This window comes from Pygocentrus nattereri, chromosome 14, assembly GCF_015220715.1.
Source record: "Pygocentrus nattereri isolate fPygNat1 chromosome 14, fPygNat1.pri, whole genome shotgun sequence".
Lineage (NCBI taxonomy): Eukaryota > Metazoa > Chordata > Actinopteri > Characiformes > Serrasalmidae > Pygocentrus > Pygocentrus nattereri.
The window spans coordinates 15,546,962-15,572,108 of NC_051224.1; the positions used below are offsets into that span (position 1 = coordinate 15,546,962).

Consider the following 25,147-nt stretch of genomic DNA (forward strand, 5'->3'; position numbering starts at 1 on the left):
CCCGTGTTGAGGTGTGTTAGAGTGGACAAAACGCTAAGACTTGCGTGGTATGGGGTCCCCAACGACGAGAATAGGACCCAGTGGCCTATTTGCGAACGTCTCAATGTGGGCGGTTCTGATGACGTACCCTCAAGAGGCGTGGGCCCTGTGGACCCACCGCGTGATAATGCGCGTTCACGCTCCGCATTCTGTCTCCGCCTCCCCACAGCAAAATGGCGACCGTTGACTACGACGAGGCTGCGGGGCCGGAGATGGAGCTCAGCGACGAAGAGCTAGAAAGGTAAGACGAGTTTAAAGGGGCAGAGAGCGCTAGTTCGTGGAAGACAGTTAAAAGCAGCCACTGCCGAGGATGTCTTGGTGAAATTGTGTGTGTTTCAAAGGCCGTCGTTCTTAATAACAGCTGACAGAGACCTCGAGAATTGCGGGGTGCCGTCGGCCTGGCGAGTCCAGCATCTGTTTCGCTTTTGGGGTCTTTAGCTAGCTCGCAGAGGGAGGGAGGATTTTCCTCCGATCTTGTACTGTATAATCTCTCGTAGCGTTACTGAGTGGGATTTCGGTTGGGCGACTGTAACTGTCCGCATTGTTTCCGGCAACTTGGATGTAAAGCGCAGTTCATTTGATTGCAGGCTGATAAGCACAGCCATGACAGCTGTAACTTAACCTGTGTGGACACTGGTTTCGTTAACCAGCGCAGGCCAAACCTCAGGGGGTGATGACGGAAAGACAGCCGTGTTTTCCAGACCAGACTTGTGTTTAAAACCACTGGAGCTAAATGGCATTAACGTGGCCTTTACGTGCCATTGAATTGGCCGTGGTGCGATTGGGGACCTAACGTTAGATGGTCTGGCCTGGGGGTCAGGAATATTCACCTGTCGGTCCGGTCCGCATTTAGATGGACTGTTAGCCTTTCTCCGTAAATAGCCTCGGCGTGTTCAATGGAGCAGTCAGGTCGGACCCTTCCCTGCCCTGATAGCCTACATATCCCTGTGCCTGCTTCTAGAAGTTTCAGTATCCATTCTAAGGTGATCGCTGCGCGAAATTGAAAGTCATCACTTCAGCTACTGAGTGTAACAGTGGACCACCTGCGCTGCGGTTTGTTTTCCCATATGAGTCACATCATTGCTGACCGCAATAAAGTCCTTCATGACCTTAAGCGTGTTGGAGTAGCAGCACACAAAGCTGAATAGTGCAGGTGGACTGCGGGGCTACAGAGGCGCACTGTACTGGTCTTTTTCTTTCTTTTTGCTGTCGAGATCTTCCCCTGTTGAAGTAGTTTAAATAAACCATTCACCTAAAAGAAGACAAGGTGCTAATCAGGAATGAAGGCTAGTAGAGGACGGCTGGCACCGTGCCGATCTCCTCTACCTTTCTGACTACCTTTCATAGTTGGCTCTGAATGTTTAGGTGAAGCATTCTGTTAAAAGCTATGTAGGTTTTGGGGATTTGGAGACCTCTCTGGTGATTGCATGTAATTGCATGCCGCATGTGGAAGAAAATTTGTGTTTCGGACCTCTTCCCCGGGAGGATGAATCTGATGATTGCTAGCGCATTGCATTTGAGACCTTAAACATTGAGCTGGATTTAATTTTTTAGCCTGTGATGTTAATAAAGATGAAAGATGTGGTCCAAAAAAAATCATCCTGACCTGATGCCTTTGACTTTAATTTTGGGCTTTACAGGGTGACTTAACACATGCTAAACTATGCGTATATTGCTTTTTCTCCTGACCTGATGCTCCTTCCATAGTGCAGGGGACTACAAAAGTAGTATTCCTTTTCTTTGACTACCCTTACTATTTATTGTAGCAATTGTTGGAGGGAAAAATTACTAAAGATGTTATGTCTTGTAACAAACAGATCTATTGTTTGAGTTGGTGTAGCATGATGGCCCACTTTCAGATGCTCATCTTAAGTGATGTGCTTCAGTTAAAAATACCTCATTTTAAAACTTGGTGGTATCAATATTCAGTTTTGGCCTGTGCTCAAGGTTTCTATATTTATATCTGTATCGGGAAAGAAAATGTGGTATCAGGTCATCTCTAATTATTACTCTAATGCTGCTACTGTATAGTTTGAGTGTTCTTAAGACACTACCTAATCTGAGTGTAAACCTCTGGAACTTTCTGGCAAGCCTAAAGCATTTCCCCTGGGGTGCCCACATGACACAAACTGTCCGGGTGTCTGAAAATGGGATCCATTACACATTAGGAAGTAACTAGAATGCATGACATAACTGTCCATAGGCAGCAGCACCAGCAGCTGTGTGAAGTGTAGTCTGTGTGGGGGATCACTAGCACTTAAAGGGAAATCTGGTTATAGATGAGAAATGCGATACCCCAGCGAGACGTTAAATCCCAGCAGATGTTGTGCTTCTGTGTGGTTCTTGCACACAGATTGCAAAATGCTCTGACTGTTCTTATTTCTTTGTATATCTCTCTGACGTTACTATAAAAAAGTGAAAAAAGGCACAGCTTTGATTTCATTTAACTCTATAGTTTATTTTTTGAGGATGGAATTTGCAAGACATGTATTTAAGGCTGCACAGGTTTCACCATATTGCCCTTTGACCCCCCCAAATCACAAAAAGTGATAGACCGGTGGTCCTTATGTCCATTTCCAGCTGATGGCATTCCTGCAACTGCTGTCATCGTGCCTTTGTGCACTTAACCTCTGAGTGCTTTAGAGGGCATGTCACACAGTGCCGCATATAAGCCACTGTGAGCCAAAATATCTGCTGAATTACATAATAACGTTATAATAAGTAGCTTAATCCCCAACACGGGTCACAACAATTTCAGTATCATTGGTTGTGTTCCTCCTTTATTTTCACTCTACAGTGCAGTTTGTAAATTCTCTATTTAATTCTGTTTATGTTCTAAAACAAAACTTAAGAGAAAAACAATGGATAACCTATTCTGGATAGTAAGTATCTATCAGTTGTAAAAAGTACAAAAAACACAAGTATTTCCAGTGCTCTCCTAAAGGAAACCCAGCATTTACAGTTACCTTTAAATGGATAGTTAATCTGATCAGTCCTTCATTTCACACCTTAAATAAGCTGTGCTGATAATGGCATTTAAAAACCATGCAGTGGCTGAAGTGCAGTGAGAAGTCCGGAACCAAACCTGTGCTCTCCTACCTGCATTCTTGTAAACAGTGTATTTTTATATTATAAAGAAAATCCTTTTGTTAAAATTGTTTGTGTGTTCATTGTTATTTAGTCCGTTATATAGTGTTCATATGAACAAATATTTTGTGCTGAGACGATTACTTCTAAGCAGTTTTCTTTACCTGTCTATGAGTTTTGCACAGTACCGTACAATTTCAAAATCTTTTGAGTTTTTCATTGTAATTTGAGTAACACCATTACACACTATTGAAGTAATGGCCTGTAGCTTGTAACTAGAAATGGGGTAGAATCTGTGATGGCAGTGTAGAACCGGTGTTAGGGTTGTGGTGTGTTTTTTTTTTTTTTTTTTTTTGTCTGTGTAGTCCAAAAAAGGAAAGAATAGACAGACTACCACAGCTGGTTAAACACTACTGCACACCAAATTAAATTAACCACACAGCAGATAGCAGATCATACTGCTAAATACGTGATAAAACCACCAGCATAATCTTGTTAATTTATTGTCCTCTCACTTGTTTTTCACAAACTTGAAAGGTTATTATGCAAATTAGATACAAATTTATTTCCAATACAGGTATAAACCATTATAATTTCAAATTAGAACATCACATTTGACTGAAATGCCCACCCCTACTTGCAGCCCACACAAATCTCATTTCATGATGTTGTAAAAGAGGTTTTTTTTTTTTTTTCCTTTAAGAACCCAGATTAACTGAAATGATCAAGGAGGACCATCAATGATTCATTTTCCACGAGTCCCCGACAAAACTGACTGCACCATCAGCCTCGCCCAAATGAAAGAGAGATCACGCCGATCCCGCAACAGCTATTCCTACCCTGCATCTTCAGAGCCATCTCCTGGCAAACCGTTTAAAAAATAGTTTGACATAGAATTTAGTACGATGATGTTATTCTGTAGGTTGTGTGTATGCTGGTTAAAATTTCAGCAACCCCAACCTTGATCTTCCTGTGTCTGTGGTGTGCTCTCCAGTTGCTGCTGCACCTATGGTTGTTGTAGAGCAGAGCTTGCAGAGCTCTAGTCCTGGAGGGCTGGTATCCAGCATAGTTTGGTAAAAACACCTACCACACCTGGCAACTAATAGATGGATTGAATCGGGTGTGTTTGAGCAGGGGAAGCACCAAATTGTCTTGGACGCCAGGCCTCCAGGACTGGAGTTGTGCACCCTTCTTATAAAGAGATAATGTCTGCTATTAGCTTTGCTGCTGTCCCTCCCCCTGAGAAAAGGGCAAGGAGAGACAGGACTGTGGATTGCACACAGCTGTTACTTTAAAAAGAATAACGGGAAAACTTCCAGAGACAAACCATGTCACAAGCTCACACTGTCAGAATTTGATGGCTATAATATGCAGTTACACTCTTGAATAAACAAACTAAGTGTTGATTTAAAATTTTCTTTGCTATTTCTTTTGAATTGAGCAGAACTCAGATATGGCAAATCAAAAAGTGAACCAACTATAAATGACCTTTTGCTTTTTGTGTGTAGGCTTTAATGAACTTTAAAAGTGGTCTGAATTCACTGTCTGGTCTACTTCAGCATTAATGGGATCTCCAACTACTTCTTGTTCACACTACTTCTTTTAGAGCTTCGACTCCAACTAAGGAATGCCGAATTATGAGTAGTGTTGCTCATTCTATGAAATATCTGATTGGCTGGCTATTTATTATATTGTATGTTATGTGTTTGTCGCCGTTTTCTAAAAACAGTAAGCTGCTCAAGTCTGCGTTTCATGACTTCAATTCCAGTAGGTTTGATTTTTGTGTCACATGCGCACCTAGTTTCATCCTGTTATCATGGTAAAAACACACACATGCCAGTGTTACTGTCTCTTTAAGAGCTTACACAAATTATCCTGAGGAGTTCATTTTTACCCACTAAGCACTGGAGGCTTTGTATGTATGCTAAGCGTCAAGATGGTTTGACCATAAAGCAAGCGTGAAGCAGACCGGTGTTTTGTTTGTGAAAGGTATTGAATTATTTGCACCACAAAATAAACCATCAACAAACCACACTGAGACCACCTCCTTGGGTTTGTTTTTGGGTCCTTTTAGAGGGGTCTGAGTTTGTTTGATGTGTTCAGAGAAAGCCATGCAGTGGTCCACTTAACATTAAAACGTTAAAGTGAAACTGCCAGAGTGATGTTGAGTTCTCCCTAAAATGAACAGTTAGCTTGCTAAATGTGTTTTCAGCTCGGAGACCCAGGCCTGTCAAAAACAACAAATTAATTCTTGATGCCTTGCTCTTGTGGTGTTAAGTTTTCCAGGCTTTGACAGAAAACAAATACTGAGCAAGTGTAATTCAGTGACTATGCTTATTAGAGGTAGGCCATCAATTCAGAATGTAAAAGTCAAAACGTGAGGAAAAATGTGCCTCTGTAATGCAAACTTGTGCTAGTGCCCAAGCCAATGGGATCCTAGTATTTTGTTAGCAGTGAGCTATGGCTGTTCTAGATAAAACATGGGTATTTGAAGCTTCTGAAGATATTCTGTGTTTTACTTGAAGCTTCTGACTGACACAAACATTGTACCTTGTAGCAGGTTCACAGTGACGCTTTCAGTAGAGGCCTTGCATAGAGCTTCTGCAGCTTTTCTATTTCTAGCAATCCACCGTTGAGGCTGCTGCTTATATGTTTAGCCAGTGATGTATGAGACTTCTCACTAAATTATTTCCACCTATTGGAAATCTAAACTGTCACATTTGAATTATGCTGATGGTTAATCTAACATTTTCGTCCTTCTCTTAAGCTCTTGGAGTCCTAATCGTTAGAAGAGCTCTATACAGTTAAAATGTAGACATTTTGCTGCCTATTGCTTACCATACTGCAAAACTTTGAACATTGGCTGTTGGTATGTTGCTCTAATCATGGCTCAACAGTTAAATACTCACTCAAGTTTCATACTTCTTTTTCTAGTCCTTGCCCCTGCACTTTTCCCAATGTTACACTCATGTCAGTTTCTTATTTGTGGGTGTAGATATCAGCCTCATTCAGGCAACTGATGTTGGTTTGTTTATAAAAATATTGATATTGCTGCTTTCACTGCTGTTTAGTAAACTAAATGGTTCACTCCTATATAGCCAATGTAAATGAGGGAATGGGGATCTTCTTGAATTACAGCGTGTGTGTGTGTGTGTGTGTGTGTGTGTGTGTGTGTGTGTGTGTGTGTGTGTGTGTGTGTGTGTGTGTGTGTAAGTAATGCAGAAGTCTATCTGTGATGGTTTAGCAGCTCAGCCAGAAATAAACTCAGGCTTTACATTTGGAAGACAAATTTCTGCCCCTCAAAAAACACCAGCACTGACCCCTTAGCATTTTAGCAGACATTTTAAAGCAGGGACCTTCTGGGCTCAAAGTGCTGTGGAGATTAGCATGTACCCTTGTCTTGTTGTTGTTGTTGTTCTTGTTGTTGTTCTTGTTGTTGTTGTTGTTGTTCTTGTTCTTGTTCTTGTTCTTCTTGTTCTTGTTCTTGTTCTTGTTCTTCTTGTTCTTGTTCTTCTTCTGGCTGCTCCCTTTAGGGGTCGCCACAGCGGATCATCTGCCTCCTCTACTTTTACACCAACCATCTCCATGTCCACCTTCACTACATCCATAAACCTTCTCTGAGGTCTACCTCTTCTCCTTCTGCCCGGCAGCTCCATCTCCAACATTCTTTGACCAATATATCCACTATTCCTCCTCAACACATGTCCAAACCATCTCAACCTGGCCTCTCTGGCTTTATCTCCAAACTGCTCCACCTTCACTGTCCCTCTGATCTGCTCATTTCTAATCTTGTCCATCCTTGTCACTCCCAATGAAAATCTCAGCATCTTCATCTCCGCCACCTCCAGCTCAGCCTCCTGTCTTTTAGACAGAGCCACAGTCTCCAAAACATACATCATAGCAGGACGCACTACTGTCTTGTAAATCTTCCATTTCACTCTTGCTGCTATCCTTCTGTCGCACATCAGCCCTGACATCCGTCTCCACCCACTCCATCCTGCCTGCACCCTCTTCTTCACCTCTTTTCTACACTGTCCATTGCTCTGGATGGTTGACCCAAGAACTTTTTATAAGCATGTAACGATACAAAAAATTAACTATTCAGTTTTATGCAGTATGGTGTCTCAATGCAGTACATTATTCAGTACAGCAAAAATAAAGAGTGAAATAAACAAATTCTGATATACAACTTTCCAATGCCTGTCGTGCCACTCTTTAATGAAAGAGTCGTGTATAACTGATTTTTAAAAAGGCCAGTTGTTCAGGCTGTACAGGTGCCTGAATGTGACCGCTTCACCATTTAAGGTGTAATTGGGAAATTCTAAAAAGAAGCCAACTTCAGCTTCATCAGATTTCTTAAGTTATTCGTAACTTATGTGTGTCTCATATACTCCTACCACTGGTTGTCAGGCACTGCTGGAATTTGGAAAATATTAATCATTCTCGCTACCAGTACCAGCTGCTACACTGCTTGTTGTGCTTCCAAGGCCCTGAGACCAGCACCTTGTCTGATGCAGCTATGCGCTATGTCTGGTGTGGTTGGTCGGGTGTTGGGTAAGGAAACTCCAAAAGACCAGCCTTTCTGTTATGTCTGCCACCTCAGAAACGAGGTGGACTGCTTCAGATGCAACATACTAGACAGTGGGAGTTGATCAAGGCACTGCTGCATTTTTATTTAAAATGTGACTGAACTGGCCCTCCACTCTGCCTCAGTCTCTGTAATAGGGCATAACATTATGACGTTCTGCACTGTTTGTACACCTCGTTATCTGCAGTCATGACAAAATACACGTACCTAGTGCTCATTACTGCCCAGTTTGAAAGGTTTCCACAAAAAAACTAAAAATAAAGAGACCCAGGGGTGTATCAGTAATAAAGTTTTAAATCTTGATACACTGTTTCACATTTGATTTTTCATTTCATTTTGGAACTGTTGCATCCTTTTCGTGTGACCTAGAACCCAGCTTCCGCATGTCTCCTTAATTTAAAGCTGCACTCTGTGAGACTTGGCGATCTGTTGCAAATGTGTAACTGCACGCCATGTGTGGAAGAACATTTTGTAACTTTGCACTTCCAGTTAATATTATGATTGAGTGTGAGTTTGCAAACACAACTCAGTCAGAACTTGGTGAAAGACATGTCTTCTAAGGATCTACAATATTAACCATGTCCTCAGTATGAAGTTTACTTTGCATATCGTATCTCCCAAGTGATAACTTTACAGGAGAAGGGGAAAAAATATATACTTTTAATGTAATGTAACAACAATATTTTCAAGTAATGACATGGCCATTGTGGGGTGCACAAGGAATGGACAGGAGGAGGACTGCAGGAAGCTGGTGGAAGAACAAGCTGCAGCGAAACATCAGTAAGACTAAGGAGATGCTGCTGGACTTTAGGAAGTCCAAGCCTGCCTTGTCAGCAGTCACTATTCAAAATAAACAAACTTATTAGGAAGGCTAGCTCTGTTGTAGGAGTCAAGCTGGACTCTTTGGAGGTTGTGCTTTCTGTGCTGCTGTCTGAACTGTGCTGAACCACATCACTGCATCTTCTCTTTGATTAATGCTCACTGTAATATTTCACAACAATTACTGTAATGACACTTCTCACACCAGGACACGCTGGCGTGACTATATTGCCCAGCTGGCCTGGGAGTGCCTCGGAATCCCCCCCGGAGAGCTAGTGGAACTGGCTGGGGAAAGGGAGGTCTGGGCATCATTGCTTAAGATGCTGCCCCCGTGACCCGAACCCCGGAGAAGCAGAAGAGGGAGGATGGCTGGATGGATGGATGGATGGACAGACACTTCTCACTATGCTCTTTACACTACAATATTGATGCAACTCAGTTAGTCATGTCTAATATGTGCTGTTGGAAGACCTCATACCACTCAGTGCATGCTGTCGTGTAAATATAGCATATATATTTATCTATCTCATATACAATGTAAATAGATATTTTATACTTTTTCTCTTGTACTTTTAACTTGTGTCTAGATTTATTTCTGTTTTCTAATTTTCTGCATAGTATGTGTAAGTTTATGTGTAATTATGTCTTGCTACTGAAACATTGCAATTTCCCTCTGGGATCAGTAAAGATCTGTCTCTGTCTCTATCTGGACTGTTTCAACAGGCTTTTTCAAATGATGACAAAAATGGAGATACAACAGTGAGACCTGCATATGAAACCTAAACATGGACCTTCTGTATGATATGTAAAGCTCTATGACGAGGTCCAAAAGACTCCTGTCAAATCCAAAGCCAACACCTCAGACTTTTACCACACTATTTTAGACTAACAGCAGTGCGCAGACATAATGTTTTAGGCTATGTTTACACAACAGGTAAAAGTGCCCCGACACTGATTTTCTCACCAAATCCGATAATTAAAAAAATAAATAAATAAACATCTTTTACATGTGACCTGTATACGGCATCAGTCAGAACAGATCTTGCTCTTAAACCGACGCGCATGCGCAAAAGAACAGTACTTCGCGGAGGTAAAACAGTCATGACGGCCAGCAAATGCCTGTTGCTGCCGGAGCTTTCAGTTTTGTCTTCGCCAGCATCACAGGAACAATTCTGAAGTTCCAGTGGTTGAGAGCTGGCCTCATCACCCACAATGTGTTTGAGCTGACAGTAAAAAGGGCACGTTATTCGGTCATGGCTACTTATTTGGTTCATGTCCTCAGATTCTTTAAACACTTCAGCCTCAGTTTCCTCCGGTCGTGATTTGGCTGTTTCATTCGAAACCTCTTCAAACACACAGTGGTTGTGATGGTTCTTTTCTAACTCTTGGTACATAAACATCACTGTAAATGTTTGAGTCTCAGCAGCTGAGACTGACGTAAAAGTCGCACGAATTCCGATCTTGGTCGGTTGCTGCAGATCGGATACAGATTGGATTTCAGTACCACATATGAAATCATCTGAAATCGGAATTGAAAATGTCAGATTCAGTGTGTCTTTTGCTGTTCACACTGATGCACAAATGGCACATCTGTGTCAAATATGACTAAAAAGATCAGATTTGGGCCACTTTTACCTGCTGTGTAAATGTAGCCCTAGTTTCTTTTTCCCCTCTGATTCAGTAATAGAAATAAACCCAGATATTTGGCTGTTCTCCATTCACATTGTTCTAGGTTCTGCCCTATTCACTTCGTTCTAAAATGTTCCTCCTCATTTACATCAGTTCATTTGGTTTATCAATTCTCTTATGCTACATTCTTAAACAGCTGCCATCGGTGGTGTTTTGTTGGGTTGATTGCTCTGGCTTCTATTGTAGTAATTTGATTCCATTTGTTTTATATTGGGCCATTGTGTTTATAGTGTGTGTGTGGAAAGTTGTGTGCTGTGTGTGTGTGTGTGTAGAGAAGGTTGGTGTATTTGATGCGAGTGACCTAGTTTGTCTGTACTTCTAGGAACGTGTGTTGCCCTCAGCTGTTTCCCATACTTCAGTCTTCCACAGTCCTTCTGTGTATATAGCATTTGCTGACACACAGCTGCTTGCATTACAGTGTTCTGAAGAACCGTCAGGCAGGTCTGGTGCTTTCTGAAATGTGTTTCGGGAAGCCATTAGGGATGAGTGACGATTATTTTATAGCCTTTACTAATGACGAGATCCTTGCAACTGTCATAATCCTGATTTTGCTGTACATATCTTGTTGTATTTCTTTTAAAGGGCTCATTTTTATTTATTTATTTATTTAGTCTAATAAATTAAGTTTGATGTATGTTAAATGATTTTATGGTTTTAAAACGTATGATTCACTTATCAGTCCATATTGTCTATATGTATGTTGAAAATAAGCTGCAAATACACTTTAAAGTTATGGTCTTTGGTGACATAAAAGCAGTCTGAAGTTGTAAGGTTCTAAATGCTGCATTCATAACAAATGTCTTGGAATCGTCCTGCTACTTTTCACCTAAATGCACCACCAAATTCAAGCAACATCATGGAATAGCAGTTCTGAAGTCAGAGCTCTTGAGAAACTCCTGGCTTTCTCAGTGGGAATCATGAGTTTTAGGAGGTTCAAATGGGTTTATCTCTTAAGTTAATATATGACCGTCAAGAATTAACAAATTTGAAATACAGAGGCAAATCTTACCTTAACTGAGCAATGTTATCTTACAGTATCTTATCTCAATCTTAAAGTTAAAGAATCTTAACCTACTCGGTCAAAGTCGACAATCAATTGTCATGTCTTACTCAGCAACTGACCATACATGCATAGCTGAGACGTAAACAATAATCGCATCATGTTAATCATATCAGTTAGCCAAACATCTAGCTACCGTTATCGGTGGTAAAAAGGGCAAACAAAATTGAAGAGCTATATATATATATATATATATATATATATATATATATATATATATATATATATATATATATATATATATATGCAGTTAGTGCATCACTGCTTCCCAGTTCCAGTTTCCCAAACACTTTAGCCTAGTGTGCTAACATTAGTCCTCGTAACAAATGGACACATGTTTGGCTCTGGCTCCTCATTATTCTTTTATCCCAGGTCCTGCTTGGTCATGAATGTAGCATTAGCCCTCTCTGCTTTTTGAATGACGCACAATACAGAGCAGCCAATGAGGACAGGTTATTTATGTCAGATCAAAGGTGCTCTAAGGGAGCAAGAGTCATTAGAAAAATGGTTGTGTCAAAATGGAACATGACTGTCTTCAGCTCATAGAAATGTCCTTAATAGAGGGAAAAATAAAAAGCCCTTTAAAATGTGGCCTCTTTAAGCTAAATTCAGTATTTCTCAAGAAATATTTTGAACACTCCCATATAACTGACATTTCAAGTAAACTTCTGCTTTCTATCTTCAGGACAGATTCTGGTCTTTTCTGTCTGAACATAGAAACTGGGCTAGTTAGGGATACTGTACCTGTCTCCCCAAAAGGCCATATGTGCTCAATCATCTACAAACTTACTATTACTGTACAGAAGCCATGCATAGAACATATTTTTGCCGTATCATCCACCTCTGTGTGTAACTATTTAAGTTGAATATGCACGTGCAGACATCTTGTTTCATATGAGAAATCCTGGAGCTGGTAATGCTTGTTGTATGATATTTCTTTAAGGGCAGCACACACATCTGTTAGTCACGAATCTACAGACACTTCTTTATCTGGAATTTTTCAGTAATTCTGAATTGTTCAGCTGCTATTTGGACAGATTGGGAGTGGCACTGAACACTGCAGGGATGAATTAGATCACTCTGTCCTGAACCATATAGCCTTCTTTTGATGAGCTATGTTCTGGTCTAATCATTAAGTATCTGTTGACACCAGTACTAATTCTCCCTAACTGAAATGCTCAGTAGGTGCCTATAAAGAGTTGAATGAGTTAGAATTTTTTTTTTTTTCCCCATTATTTTATTTTGATAAAACCTGCGTTATGAATCAGAAATAAAACATGCAAGCATGAATGAATGATCTTTATGGTTGGGTAGCTGCACATTTGAATAGCTTCAGAGCAATGTAAGGTCACTTTGCTCTTTGACATGGTTTATCTTTTAAATTCTTAATTAATCAATGTACCAATCCTTGATCGTGGTGCTTCCCCTGAAAATACTGGCAATACAGATTTTACAAGGGCTTTTTTTACGACTGCCTGTGTCAAGTGTTAGTGTTACGCTGCTAGCATTCTGTCTGGCTACGCTATTATTAAATGCCCCCATCCTGACGTGATTCTGCAGTCACTCTGTTTTTAAAAGAAGGTCAGTGCATGGATGGATGCCTTTTTGTTCTGTGTCTTCTAGAAAACTTTCTTGCCCTTATTTATTTTATTTATTTCTTTTTTTTGCTCTTTTTTTCTGTTTTGTCATCTTACTGTGTGTTTTGTTTGTGTGATTATCTCCCCAGGGAAGCAGAGGGCTACAAAGAGCAAGGCAATGCTTTTTACATTAAGAAGGATTATTCTGAAGCATTCAACTACTACACCAAGGCCATAGGTAACTTATGTACATGTATATTTGTGCTATTTTTGCTGACCCCCCCCCCCCCCCCCCCCCCCCCTTTCTCTCTGATCTCACATCAAGAGAATAACAGAGTATACACTTGCTACTGCCTGAGACTTTCTTCTCAGGAATATGATGCATCATATATGTCATGCTTACACACCACTAAATACTGTAGTAGAACTTCTAGATAGACACAGTTAACTCTTCCTTTATAATGCTGCTTATAGGTTCATTTCTTGAACATGGATGAAGTTTAATGTTGAACTAAACTGCATTGCATTGATATGTTCCCCATTAAAATGTCTGGGCTTAGGTTTAAGGCAAGTATCTGTTCACTGTATTTTTCCTCTCATGTCTTGAGGATTTCTAACAGCAAAACCAAAATAGAACTTTTCTCCATGGCAACATCTTGTTTTGGGAATGTTTTTGCCACCTTCTTCCGTATAGACCAAAACAAACATGGCCCAGTGCTATTTTAAGAAAGTTTTCATGATGTTCCCCTTACCTTGCTGAATCGCTTGTTTTTGTGGGCATGTCTCTAGTGATTTCTTTTGATATTTACAGATGTGTGCCCGAAGAATGCCAGTTACTATGGCAACCGTGCGGCCACTCTGATGATGCTGAGCCGCTACAGAGAAGCACTAGAAGATTCCCAGCAAGCTGTGCGGCTAGACGACACTTTCATGAAGGTTGGAAATCCAGATGCTGACATTTTATAATGGAAGTTGCACTCACATGATTTAGAGTACAGGTTTCCAACCACCAAGCTGCGGTTTGGTACCAGTGCAGATGTTTGGTACTGAGCTGCAACATTTCAGGAGGGAACTATTGTATTATTATTATTATTATTAATGGCGTTAATCTTGTTGGAATAGTATTTTTAATATAAGGTTTCACTATTGCTATTGCAAGTAATTGTATGTCATTTTAAACATGCGTTGGCTTACTGGGAGCTTCTGGAGAGGTCAATTCCTGTAGCGATGGCTTCCAGCACTTTTTGGTAATTTCCTGGTTTAAATGCCCCTGATTTAACATTTGATTGCCAGGTTTGTAGGCATGTTTGAACAAGGAACTCACCAGACTGTGCTGGAGTCTGGACCAGAGCTGAATACCTCTACTGTATACTGCTGTATAAATCTCCCCTTTGCATGTACTGGGATTAGGAACATTTGGTCCAGGTGGAGTTTCCTTTGGGTCTTACTACGAAGAGTGCCACTAGAGGAGTGGATGCTGTTAGTGCTGGAACATGACCTCATTATGAGGAAGAGCTCAGTATGTCTTCTGAAGCCAGCAGCCCTTTCAGCATTAAGGACATGATGTTCTTTTGAGGCTTGTGGATGTGCAAAGGATGCAATACACACCACACTTGAAACGACAACAATGTAGGTAAAATAGTGAGCGCATAATACATATTTTAAGTACACATATAGTCATGTTAGACAGGTCAGGTTATGTTATAACAGGTCAGCTAAGCTTTAATAGGTGTTACACTCTACAGATCATTGCACTTTTGAACAGCCATGAATAGCATTCTCTAGACATGAAATAGGCTAACAAACTTTACTTTAGCTTTACTTTTCCAAAATTTAATACCCAGGTGGTTAGGTTATAACTTTTCAAGTATTTTGGAAGTATTTTGCAAAGACTATGGAGGGGGGAAAAAAAACGCACTTTCAGTGATGTGTGCCAAAACGTATACCTGTGTATTGATGTACTTCCCTAAGTGCTGGATTTGTCTTGATTACACAGATGAAGTCATGGAAAGGTGTTAGTGCTTTTTCGTGTGTGTGTGTGTGTGTGTGTGTGTGTGTGTGTGTGTGTGTGTGTGTGTGTGTGTGTGTGTGTGTGTGTGCGTGTGTGTGTGTGTGCGTGCGTGCGCATATGTGTGGTTACTCACTCATCTTCTGTCCCCCAGGGTCACCTACGGGAGGGCAAGTGCCACCTGTTGCTTGGTAATGCTATGGCTGCCAGCCGCTGCTTCCAGAAGGTTTTGGAGCTGGAGCCAGACAACAGCCAGGCTCAACAAGAAGTAAGGCAGTGGGTCATGACACTGTCAATCATGCTACAGCCAGTCATTACAGAGCTCACAAAAGATGCCAATCATGGCTTCTTATAGTTGTTTAAATTAGTGTTCAACCCAGACTATGACGTATTGTGTGATATACATCAGAGAACTTTCTTTTGAAATCTACTTGTTCTACAGAGAACTTGGTGGTGATGGTGTACATGTCCTGCTGAAGTGATAAATTTGTATTTTTTTGTGTTGCAGTTGAAGAACGCTGAGTCAATTCTGGAGTATGAGCGCATGGCTGAGATTGGTTTTGAAAAGCGAGACTTCAGAATGGTCAGTTCCTGATACTACAGTAATATGAGTGATACATTGCTGTTATCAGAACAACACCTCATATCTCCAAAATGGTGAATTTACAGGAGAAGGAAAAAACCTATTTTACTTTTAATGTATGTAAAATGGAACACAACTTTTTCATTTTGGGTCATTTCTTCATAAAATTTACACAGAACGTAAAGGGCAACAGGCATTTTCAAATTATGTCAAGAACTGAAAAATGACAAAAAATGGAGATACAAGGTTTTCTTCTGACAGCACTGAAATATTACAGCAATAAGTCACAACATGCCGTGCATTAGTGATTGTATCACAGGTAATTCCTTAAAACTCCCTTACCTGTGATAAAATTACTATAATGCATGAAGCAGACTACTGCTTTTATAAAATGGACAACCTAATGTATGATACATATGTAACTTTTCAATAAATCATGTAAGTAGACTGTTATTAATGAAAAACTTATTCCACCAGCATATTTTGTTCCTTTTAGTGTTTTATTGCTAAGCAAGCATGGACTGCTGAAAGAGGAGAATGACAATGATGTGTGTTGCAGTCATTTCAGAAATGTTTTCACTTTCTTATAATAATGAACATATTATCATTGGGCACTGTTTAATGCAAAAACCTTTGCTTAATGTGACCATGGTAATGTCCATTAGCACATATGTGATTTCCAGTCTTACACAGTGCATTATGTAAGAATTAAAATAATGACTCCTGCACCCAAACAGTGCATAATATGTCTAACAAATAGCCATTTGGGATTTAGCCACATGTGTACAAGCCAGAATTCAATGACGTACATAGAACACTATATAGGAAGTACAGAGCCATTTGAGATTCAGTCTGGGTTTGATGCTTTCTTTTGTGAAGGCAGAACTTAACAGATATGTGAAGCATGTGAGACAACTTTCTCACAGATTTATGTTACAGTTTTATAGTGAATCATATATTAAGTACTTTCATTTAAAGCCTGTGATGTTAATTGTGAAGTTGTTTAGCCTATTGGCCTATATTTTAGCCTTCTTACTTCATTATGGGTACACTCAGTGGTCCATGCGAGCAGCATTACCAGAAGGTTGAGAAGATTGTACCATAAACTGCAAAGGGTTTTTTGGTACTGGGGTGCAGTGATACAGAATTCAGCTGTGAGGTGATTAAAGTTGTGCGTATATCAAGTATTTTACAGTAGCTTTGAACATTGCTCAGCCAATCAGATTTTAGAATCAGAACTATTTTTACAACTTTTTATATTAAATTGCAGTTACTGCCTAGAGATTTTAACCACTTTCCTGCTCTGTGTGTATGTAGGTTGTGTTCTGTATGGATAGGGCATTGGAGTCGGCGTCTGCATGTCACAGGTTTAAGGTGCTTAAGGCAGAATGCCTGGCACTGCTTGGCCGCTACCCAGAAGCCCAGTCTGTTGCCAGGTAAATGTTTTTGGTGGAGGCATCAAGGATTTCATAGAATTAGTAGAACTTACTGATTTGGGAAAGTCAGTTAGAAAGCACTAACAATTATAGCAAAATTAAAAAAAAATTAAAAAAAAAAAGATAAAGTAAGCAACATGATTTTTCAGTTTGATTCAGTTTTTGTCTTGTGCTTTTTGTTTGATTTGGTTTTTGTTTTGGTTTGTTTAAGTTGTTAACTGTCTGAGTGGTTGTCAGTGGCATTACAGTTAGACTAGAGGGAGGACCAGGGTTATGTTAAGGTTAAGGTTAGAATGAGTGTAAGGTTTAATAGTAAGGGGAAATTAATATAATAAACTGTCTTGCAGATTAAACGTTTTAGTTCAGTTTAATGTTACAGACAAGGTGATCAGCAAATTAAAGTAGTGTTTGCCTTACTTCTTTTGCTTTGCTTTCTTTTAAAGTCTTATCCCTCTTTCTTTTACTCTCACACAGTGATATTTTGCGGATGGACTCCACTAACGGTGATGCCCTGTATGTGAGGGGCTTGTGTCTGTATTATGAAGACTGCATTGATAAAGCTGTGCAGTTTTTCATTCAGGCACTCCGTATGGCCCCCGATCACGAAAAAGCCCGTCTGGCCTGCAGAGTGAGTCAGCACTACTGGTTTTCACTTGATTGCAAATCTAATATGATGAAATGTATTGATGAAGACAGTCTTTCAAACAAATAGCAGGCGAAACGGTGAATACCTCACAGATAAAGGGCCTACATCATGGAAAACCAAGCTTTCCTCACTTTCTTGGAAGTTTAAGAATTTGATAATATACCGTCAGAGTTTCAGAATGTACTGTTCACTGCCCAGTCCCAGGCACACCGCCTGTATGTGAAAACTAAGCTGCAAAAACAGCCTGCTTGAAGTCACTGTTTTTGTAATGTCAGTATCAACATATTTACAAATATCTGCCTATTCATCCTACAGCAGTTTGGCCCTGCCCATTCACACTGAAGTTATAGGGTTTTTAAACCTGAACTGCTTTGAGGCATAAAAAAGGTCAGCCAGTCAAAACAGAGATCATTTCCATTCATCAGTCTTAAAGGCACAGTAACAGACAACTTTTTTTGAATTCTGATGGATAAAGAGAGGGTGGAAAATGATAAAGTAAAATAAATTTTAGAACATAAATTGACACACATTATTTGTGAACGTGAGGGGACAAAAGTGGAATAGGAGTCCTTTTAACTATATTTATGTATTGTTTCAAATCTCACTTGCTTTTTTCCATGATATCAGCCTCATAAGACAGGGCCTTCCACTGCAGGTCCTGAAGTAGCCCTGTTCACACACGATCCAACTAATCAGCTAATTATCAAGCTCTTAATTTGAAGTGCATGTTAGAATGGAAAACAGTGAAAGATGCATGACATGGTAAAATGTTCTCCATGATCGGGGTTAGAAACCAGGATTAAGAGGGTGTGAACTGCTGGAATCACTCACTGATGCCTGATGTAAACCTCTCCCCTGCTAGTCATTCATGACTATATCTATATTGCTTACTTGTAGAATGCCAAAGCACTGAAGGCTAAGAAAGAAGAGGGAAACAAAGCGTTTAAAGAGGGTAATTTTGAGGAGGCCTATGAGCTCTACTCGGAGGCCCTGACCATTGATCCTAACAACATCAAAACCAACGCCAAGCTCTACTGCAACCGGGCCACTGTTGGCTCCAAGGTATATCTTTAAACCTTTCGTCCTGTTCTGGAGAAGGATGCATGACGATAATGGAATCATATGCTTATCGGCAGGTAATTGCTTCAAAAAAAATTATCAGTATTGGCCAAATGTTTAGAGTTGACCTATATTTCAAACAGAACTCTAAAAGGGTAGAGCGTTTAGGTGATCCTGAGCTGCTGTGCTAAAGTGGTTGTCTTATTAATTTCACTGTAGTTGTAATACTAGAAATAAATCTTATTTCTCTGTAATGTTGATCCAGGTAGATGTAGTCCTAATACCTACATTTTTTTTAATGGTTATAATTTGGTATCTGCAGGTATATACATTTCAAAGCAGTGGATATTGGCATCGGCCCCCAAAATGGTGCATCCTTATTTTTGAGCTACATCTTTTGATTTGCCTCATTTTTGCCATTTATGTGTCTGAACAGATGCCTGAAGAGTTTTTCTATATCTCAATTTTTTTATGGATTTTTAAATAATTAATATTGGCCTGCTGTTCCTTTAGTGGCATTTATGTATTAATTTATCATTTTACCAATTATCCCTTTTTGATTAGCATTCTTCTTCTGGTCTGTGTGTGTCGACACAGAGTTTTATAACAAAGCTTCCCACTGTATGTGAATCTCTCAAAGTCATAAACGTTTGCATGTTCTTGTGTTGGTGAGAAACACAGGGTGTAGAAAATGAATCTAAGCTATCTGAAGTGTCACCCACACAATCTCTGATGCTGTCACACTTAATTGCTGGCATGCGTCCTTGTTTGTATGTATTATCTTCACATAATGTCTGATGACCTGTATATTGCTCACTCTACAGTAGCATAGCCTCTCGCATACATTGCAGCCCTTGTGCGCCTCAATCATTCCTGCCAGCTTTTAGTCTGTCTGTCATTCCTGACCAAATGCAGTATGAAACTGGGTCATTTGGTTCTTCTTCTTAATAGCTATGTGTTAATGCACATTTAAGGTTCTTCTTGTTGCTCAAATGAGGCAATATTCTTACCATAACATTGGTCATATAAACACCTTATTCTAATCTCGTTTACCATGTTTTTAAGACTTTTCTAGAGTTATTAAGGCATGTAAACAATTCACTCCTAATGGTATCCACTGAATTTCCAGCAATTTTAGACCCATTTAGATATATAACAGAGGGTTATTTAGCTCCAGAGTGGCAATGACTGAGGTGCCCTCCCCATTATAAGTCAGTGTGACATCAAAATGATTTTAATGCTGTTATAACAATTTTACCTTAAAATATAATGTTGCTTTAAATTTAGCAAATAATCAGTAGGGTTGCCCACATTTTTGCATATGACTGATTATAACACGTTATAAGTTTAACTTGGGTTCTCACCTACTCTTTGGACCACACAGACTCATTTTTGGGAAACCGACTGCTGCTTCATGTAAACAGGAATGTTAATCATCTTGGCATATATTAGCTCTATAATCAGGTTATTATCTTATTCATAAACTGGCTGTACTCATAGTGATAGGTCTTTAGTATCACTTTAGTAGTTTCTCTTCTGCTAACCGATGTAAACAGAAGCTCAATATTCTTTCCTTCTTTTTTTTTCTTTTAGTTAAAGAAATTGGAGCAGGCCATAGAAGACTGTACAAAGGCTATTAAACTGGATGAATCCTATATTAAAGCTTACTTAAGAAGAGCCCAGTGGTAAGCCTGTTTTTGTACATGTGTTTCTGTAAGTGAGTGTATGTGCAAGCACTGATCTCTGTATTGTTCCTGTAGTTACATGGACACAGAGCAGTATGAGGAAGCAGTGCGAGACTACGAGAAGGTCTATCAGACAGAGAAAACTAAAGGTAGGTTTGTTGAAAGTGCTGGTCAGAATGCACAGTAACTTTTGAGCTCTAAATGTTTCCTGATGCTCCTGGTGTTAACATTTCACTGCCTTTTAAAATTCTTATCCTTCAGAACATAAACATCTGCTGAAGACTGCTCAGCTGGAGCTGAAGAAGAGTAAAAGGAAAGATTATTATAAAGTTCTTGGAGTGGACAAAAATGCCACAGAAGATGAGATCAAGAAAGCTTACCGTAAACGAGCCCTTATGCACCATCCAGGTAGTGTCCCTCTGATTTTATACAACTTTGTGATAATGTAAACATCACCTCTGAGATGCACGGTGCAATTGTAATGCATTGAGATTTACCATTAAATTAATAATCCAGTGTTTTTCAACTTTGTCTCTGTCTGGTACATCTATAGCACATAGAATTACCATGAGGAGTAATTTTGATGTTTGCTCTTACTTACTAAAAAGTAAAATAAATAAATAAACACAAAAAGCCAGTAGGCAGATCCTGAAGGTCTTTCACTCTTCCCTCTCCATGCCTTAATTTTCTGTCTTTATTTTATCAAATTTCTTTCTTGCTCTCTCAGACCGTCACAGTGGAGCAAGTGCTGAGGTGCAGAAGGAGGAGGAAAAGAAGTTTAAAGAGGTGGGCGAAGCCTTCACTGTGCTCTCTGACCCCAAGAAGAAATCACGCTACGACAGTGGCCATGACCTGGAGGATGATGACATGAACATGGGTCTGTCTCTTAATTTGTCATACAGAAACATTTAATATGCTAATTGTTTGAGGCTTTTCACATCGTCTATCAGTAATGAATGTATGGCATTCTGAGATGCCTAAAGAATAGGTTGAAATTGGTTATTGTCAATATAACTAATTCAGAATAGTCCACCAATCAGAAATATTCAGTGAACAGTAGTCCTGTGGTCAGAAATTGGCCTTTAATGAAGGATAAGAAAACCGTAAGCCTGCCAAACAAAACTCAAACTAAATAAAGACTGCAAGGAAAAGAGAGCAGTTTGTAGAGCTAAATAAGAAAATGAGATGGCCCATGTGTTTGTGTGCATTGTACTGTGGAAACTGTATTAGTTTTATTAAATGGTCTTAAAATGGTATTGGAAGTGTTGAATTTTAAATTCAGCAAGGATGTACATGTTTGTGTTCCAGATTTCGATGCCAACAACATCTTCAAAGCGTTCTTCAGCGGGCCTGGTGGATTCAGTTTTGAAGGTAGGGTCTGCGGTTCAGCACACTGAAGCAGTTCTTATTTTATTACTCTGCATTGATACTGTGATTGTGCAACACGTCATATGGTGTTTTCTAGTAGATACATGTATAGTAATTGACATGGTTTGAGATGTAGATTCACCATTCTCTTTAGGCTTGCTCACATTTGGCTTTTCTCTGTTTTGTAGCTTCTGGACCTGGAAATTTCTTTTTCCAGTTTGGCTAACTGGGCATTCTCCAGCACGTATGCAGTAGACCCACACGACCTCCAGACTACCCCAAAACGGACTCTCCCACCACTCACACTCTATACTGCTCTGTTCTGTACTGGACCCTGAGTCCGTGCCATTGACTTGATCTGATGCAACAAGGTGTTTACGGCCAGTAAATGATCATTCTGTAAACAGCCGTTTTCGAAAACGTCAAAAAGCACTGCAAAATGCACCAATCCTCTCTGAAATAAGACCCCTTCCTTTTGGATCGCAAGCTTTTTAATTAGGGTTTATCATGAAACCACTGCTGTCTCCACAGTTATGTTTCAGTACATACCTTAAATAATGGTCCTCATTAAGTAACCACTTAAGCAAGCCAATGGCATTTTGTTAGCTTGCTCACCAAACTGTGTAGTTCATGCATTCTCATGTGGTGAATGTAGAATGCTACGGTTCATGGCTTCCACAGAGGAAAAGTTTCACAATATTTATTATGTCAGAGTAAGAATTGCACAGGAAGTCGTCTAGCCTTTAACTCCCATCAGCCCCAGTTCCCCATGCCACCGAAGCTGAACTTACACTGCTTGCTTGTAACTTTGGTCTTGTGATACCCAAAGGGGGGGACTAAGGCCAGTACCACAAGTTTACAAATGAGCAAATCAAGCGAAGTCATGGTTCTTGAATTAAAGTGAGCCATAATTTCTTCTTTTTTTTTTTCTTTTTTTTTTTTCTCTCAGTCTCCTCAAATGCTGTGATGCTACGTGAATACACATGCCTGTCCCATGCCAAATTAGAAACACAAAACTGAGCCCTGTTTGTTGAATATTCTCCCACTGGCTGGGTTAAATTTACCTAAATTTCGCTTTTCACTGTATGGCTTGACTCGACTTGCTTTTGGTACCAGCTACTTCATAGCATGGGGTACCGGATTTGCCAACTGTACTACTGCATATACAAGTGCAGAGAGTGTGGTGATCCAGCACCTCCTAGTGGTCTCTTCTCTCTCTGCAACATTCATGTTTCAATGTTGCCATTCACCTGTTGCTGCATTGTACATTTTACTGGAATGTAAAGTGTTTTTGTGTTGATAGTTGACAACTGTTTTTTTTTTTTTGTTTGTTTTTTTAAACTATGAGATGCATTACGGTGGCCGACAAGACCCTGTTCACCGTACAATTAAAAACGCGTTGCAAACTCATAAATGCAAAAAACACTCATCGGAATGACTACACTTGAACTGAAATTTTGCAAACATGCTGCAAAAACAGAAAACACTTTCATTAAAATGACTAGAGAGAGCAACATCAGAGCTACATTTTACAAACACACTGCAAATAAAGAAAACGCAGGCAACTTCAGAAACACTGCAAAGCCAGTCAAAACACCTAGGAAGTGAGCCACAACACAGTGGAAATGCTTCTGGAAGTAGGATGAAATATTACTGACAAAAGTAGACAAAAGTAGTCCGCAGACACACACATACCAAGTTCATGATTAACCTGGCTGGCAAGTTTGCTGTCTGACATGTCATGGCTGTACTGTGGTATTTAATCTGGTATTGTTAGTTTAGCTCTGACAGTTGCACAGTACAGTGGTACAGTGATGGTAGTAATTTGCTCAAATAATTTTTTACTGATGAGTGTTTATGCTCCATTGAAGTCTGAATGGTTCCTTCCTCTTTGAGCATCCTCCAGAAACATCTCTGTTGTGTGGTGACTGGCTTATCAGCGTTTCTGAAGTTGGAGCGCGTTTGTGAAGTGTAGCATTGTTGCTGTCATTTTGATCAAGGTGCTTTCTAAGTATGCAGAATGTCTAATGAATTTGCAGTGTCTTTGTAAAGCGCAGCGCCCATGTTGTCATTGTGTTGAAAGTGTCTTCTGCATTTGCAGCTTGTTTTTTTTTTTTTTTCTTTTCTTTACAGTTTGCTGGGGCTTCTCGGCCACCGTGATATATTCACTTTTTTGATATCAATATTTATTGTAAATTCACAGAGCCAGATGTGAGCCACTGAGGACTTGAGTGTGGATGGATGATCTTTAGATGCACCAGGATCTGTATGTTTACAGATGGCAGGGCTGGGGAGAGATTTTAGTAGCTTTCTGCTTTTCCACCAGGTTGTAACTAGCAACTGGTGAGGTGGGAGCTGGAGCCACTCGGACTGCTTTTGCCTAGTTTTGGTTATAGATGGCTCGCTTTCTGTGAAGGGATGTAGAGCAAATAGATGAAGGTATAACTCATGGACCTGCGTGGAAGTCCACACCATACCGTTGAAGGATAACTGAAGAGCATTTTTAGAAACTGGAAATTTGCTGTACAGGTGTCTCCCTCTGCATGCTACATTAAACATTACCCTGTTTGCCTAAAGCCTCAAGTATGCTTCAGTTTGACACTAAGCTACGTTGCCTGTCCTAAGATCCCTGTGGTGCAGCCAAAAGATAACATCCACATTGGTGTGGCTCATGCTAAAGGAACAGTCTTGACTATGGACCGTGTTCAAATAGCCATGTAAATAAAGTTAGTTTTTCTGGTTTCTCCCCCTTTATTTGACTTTTGGGGTTTTTTTTTTGTTTTTTTTTTGTCCTCCAAATGACCAGGTGATTATGTACAGTGGACTTGTCAGTCATGCACTTTGGTGGTAATAATAATAATAATAATAATAATGATTGATGTATCCAGGACATTTGTGTGTAAAAGTGGAATTCTGCTGGATATTTCAAATTTATTTATTTTAATTTTTTTGGATAATTATTAAAATGTATAATTGTTGACAAACATCTAAAGCCTTTATAAGCTACATGAAATTATTAGAAATACATTGCCTAATGCGTGAGGCATACTCCGAGAAAGTTTTGGCTTTTTTAAAACCCTATTGGGCACATGGTGCCACGGCTGCCTTCCTGAAAAAGATCAGCACAGACCACCATGGATTGCCAGTCTTAGCTGGTTTTATGTTGGTCTGGTGCTGGTTTACATTTGTCACCCAACATGACCAGCATCCAAAACACAGCATGTGCTGGTTTTGCTGGTGGTTTATGCTGTGTGTGGTTGTTTTTTGTTTTTTTTTTTGTTTGGTTTTTTTTTTGGTTTTTTTTGTTTTGTTTTTCTAACAGGGTATTATCAAGTAAAATAGCGCCCAAATGCTGTCATGTTTCTACAGTAGCTCCGTAAGGACAAACCAAACACCGACTTCAGAGAGTGTCTCGTGTTTTATGCTGAAGTGGCAGCTTGAATTTGGAGGCGCTATAGCACAGGTTGGAAGACCTAGAAGAATCAGTGGTCGCTGCCGGGCTA

General features: G+C 39.9%; 1 protein-coding gene across 1 annotated transcript; it reads left to right on the forward strand.

Moving 5' to 3' along the window:
* The first annotated feature begins 156 nt into the window (after positions 1-156).
* Positions 157-24,398, forward strand: dnajc7 (DnaJ (Hsp40) homolog, subfamily C, member 7). Its single transcript, XM_037544918.1, has 14 exons — positions 157-280; positions 13,009-13,097; positions 13,671-13,795; positions 15,022-15,135; positions 15,376-15,450; positions 16,768-16,886; positions 17,361-17,514; positions 18,430-18,594; positions 20,185-20,276; positions 20,352-20,425; positions 20,538-20,684; positions 21,004-21,153; positions 21,585-21,647; positions 21,833-24,398. Exons 1-14 carry the CDS (start codon positions 213-215, stop codon positions 21,868-21,870), a joined length of 1,473 nt encoding a protein of 490 aa, XP_037400815.1. The 5' UTR covers positions 157-212; the 3' UTR covers positions 21,871-24,398.
* Positions 24,399-25,147: the final 749 nt, after the last annotated feature.

What these genes read in the sequence shown, in the direction of transcription:
- dnajc7 (XM_037544918.1), top strand. Translation starts at nt 213, where the DNA reads ATGGCGACCGTTGACTACGACGAGGCTGCGGGGCCGGAGATGGAGCTC. An exon ending in AGCCCTTATGCACCATCCAG is followed by an intron (nt 20,685 to 21,003) that starts GTAGTGTCCCTC and finishes TTGCTCTCTCAG; the next exon opens with ACCGTCACAGTGGAGCAAGT. An exon ending in TGGTGGATTCAGTTTTGAAG is followed by an intron (nt 21,648 to 21,832) that starts GTAGGGTCTGCG and finishes TCTGTTTTGTAG; the next exon opens with CTTCTGGACCTGGAAATTTC.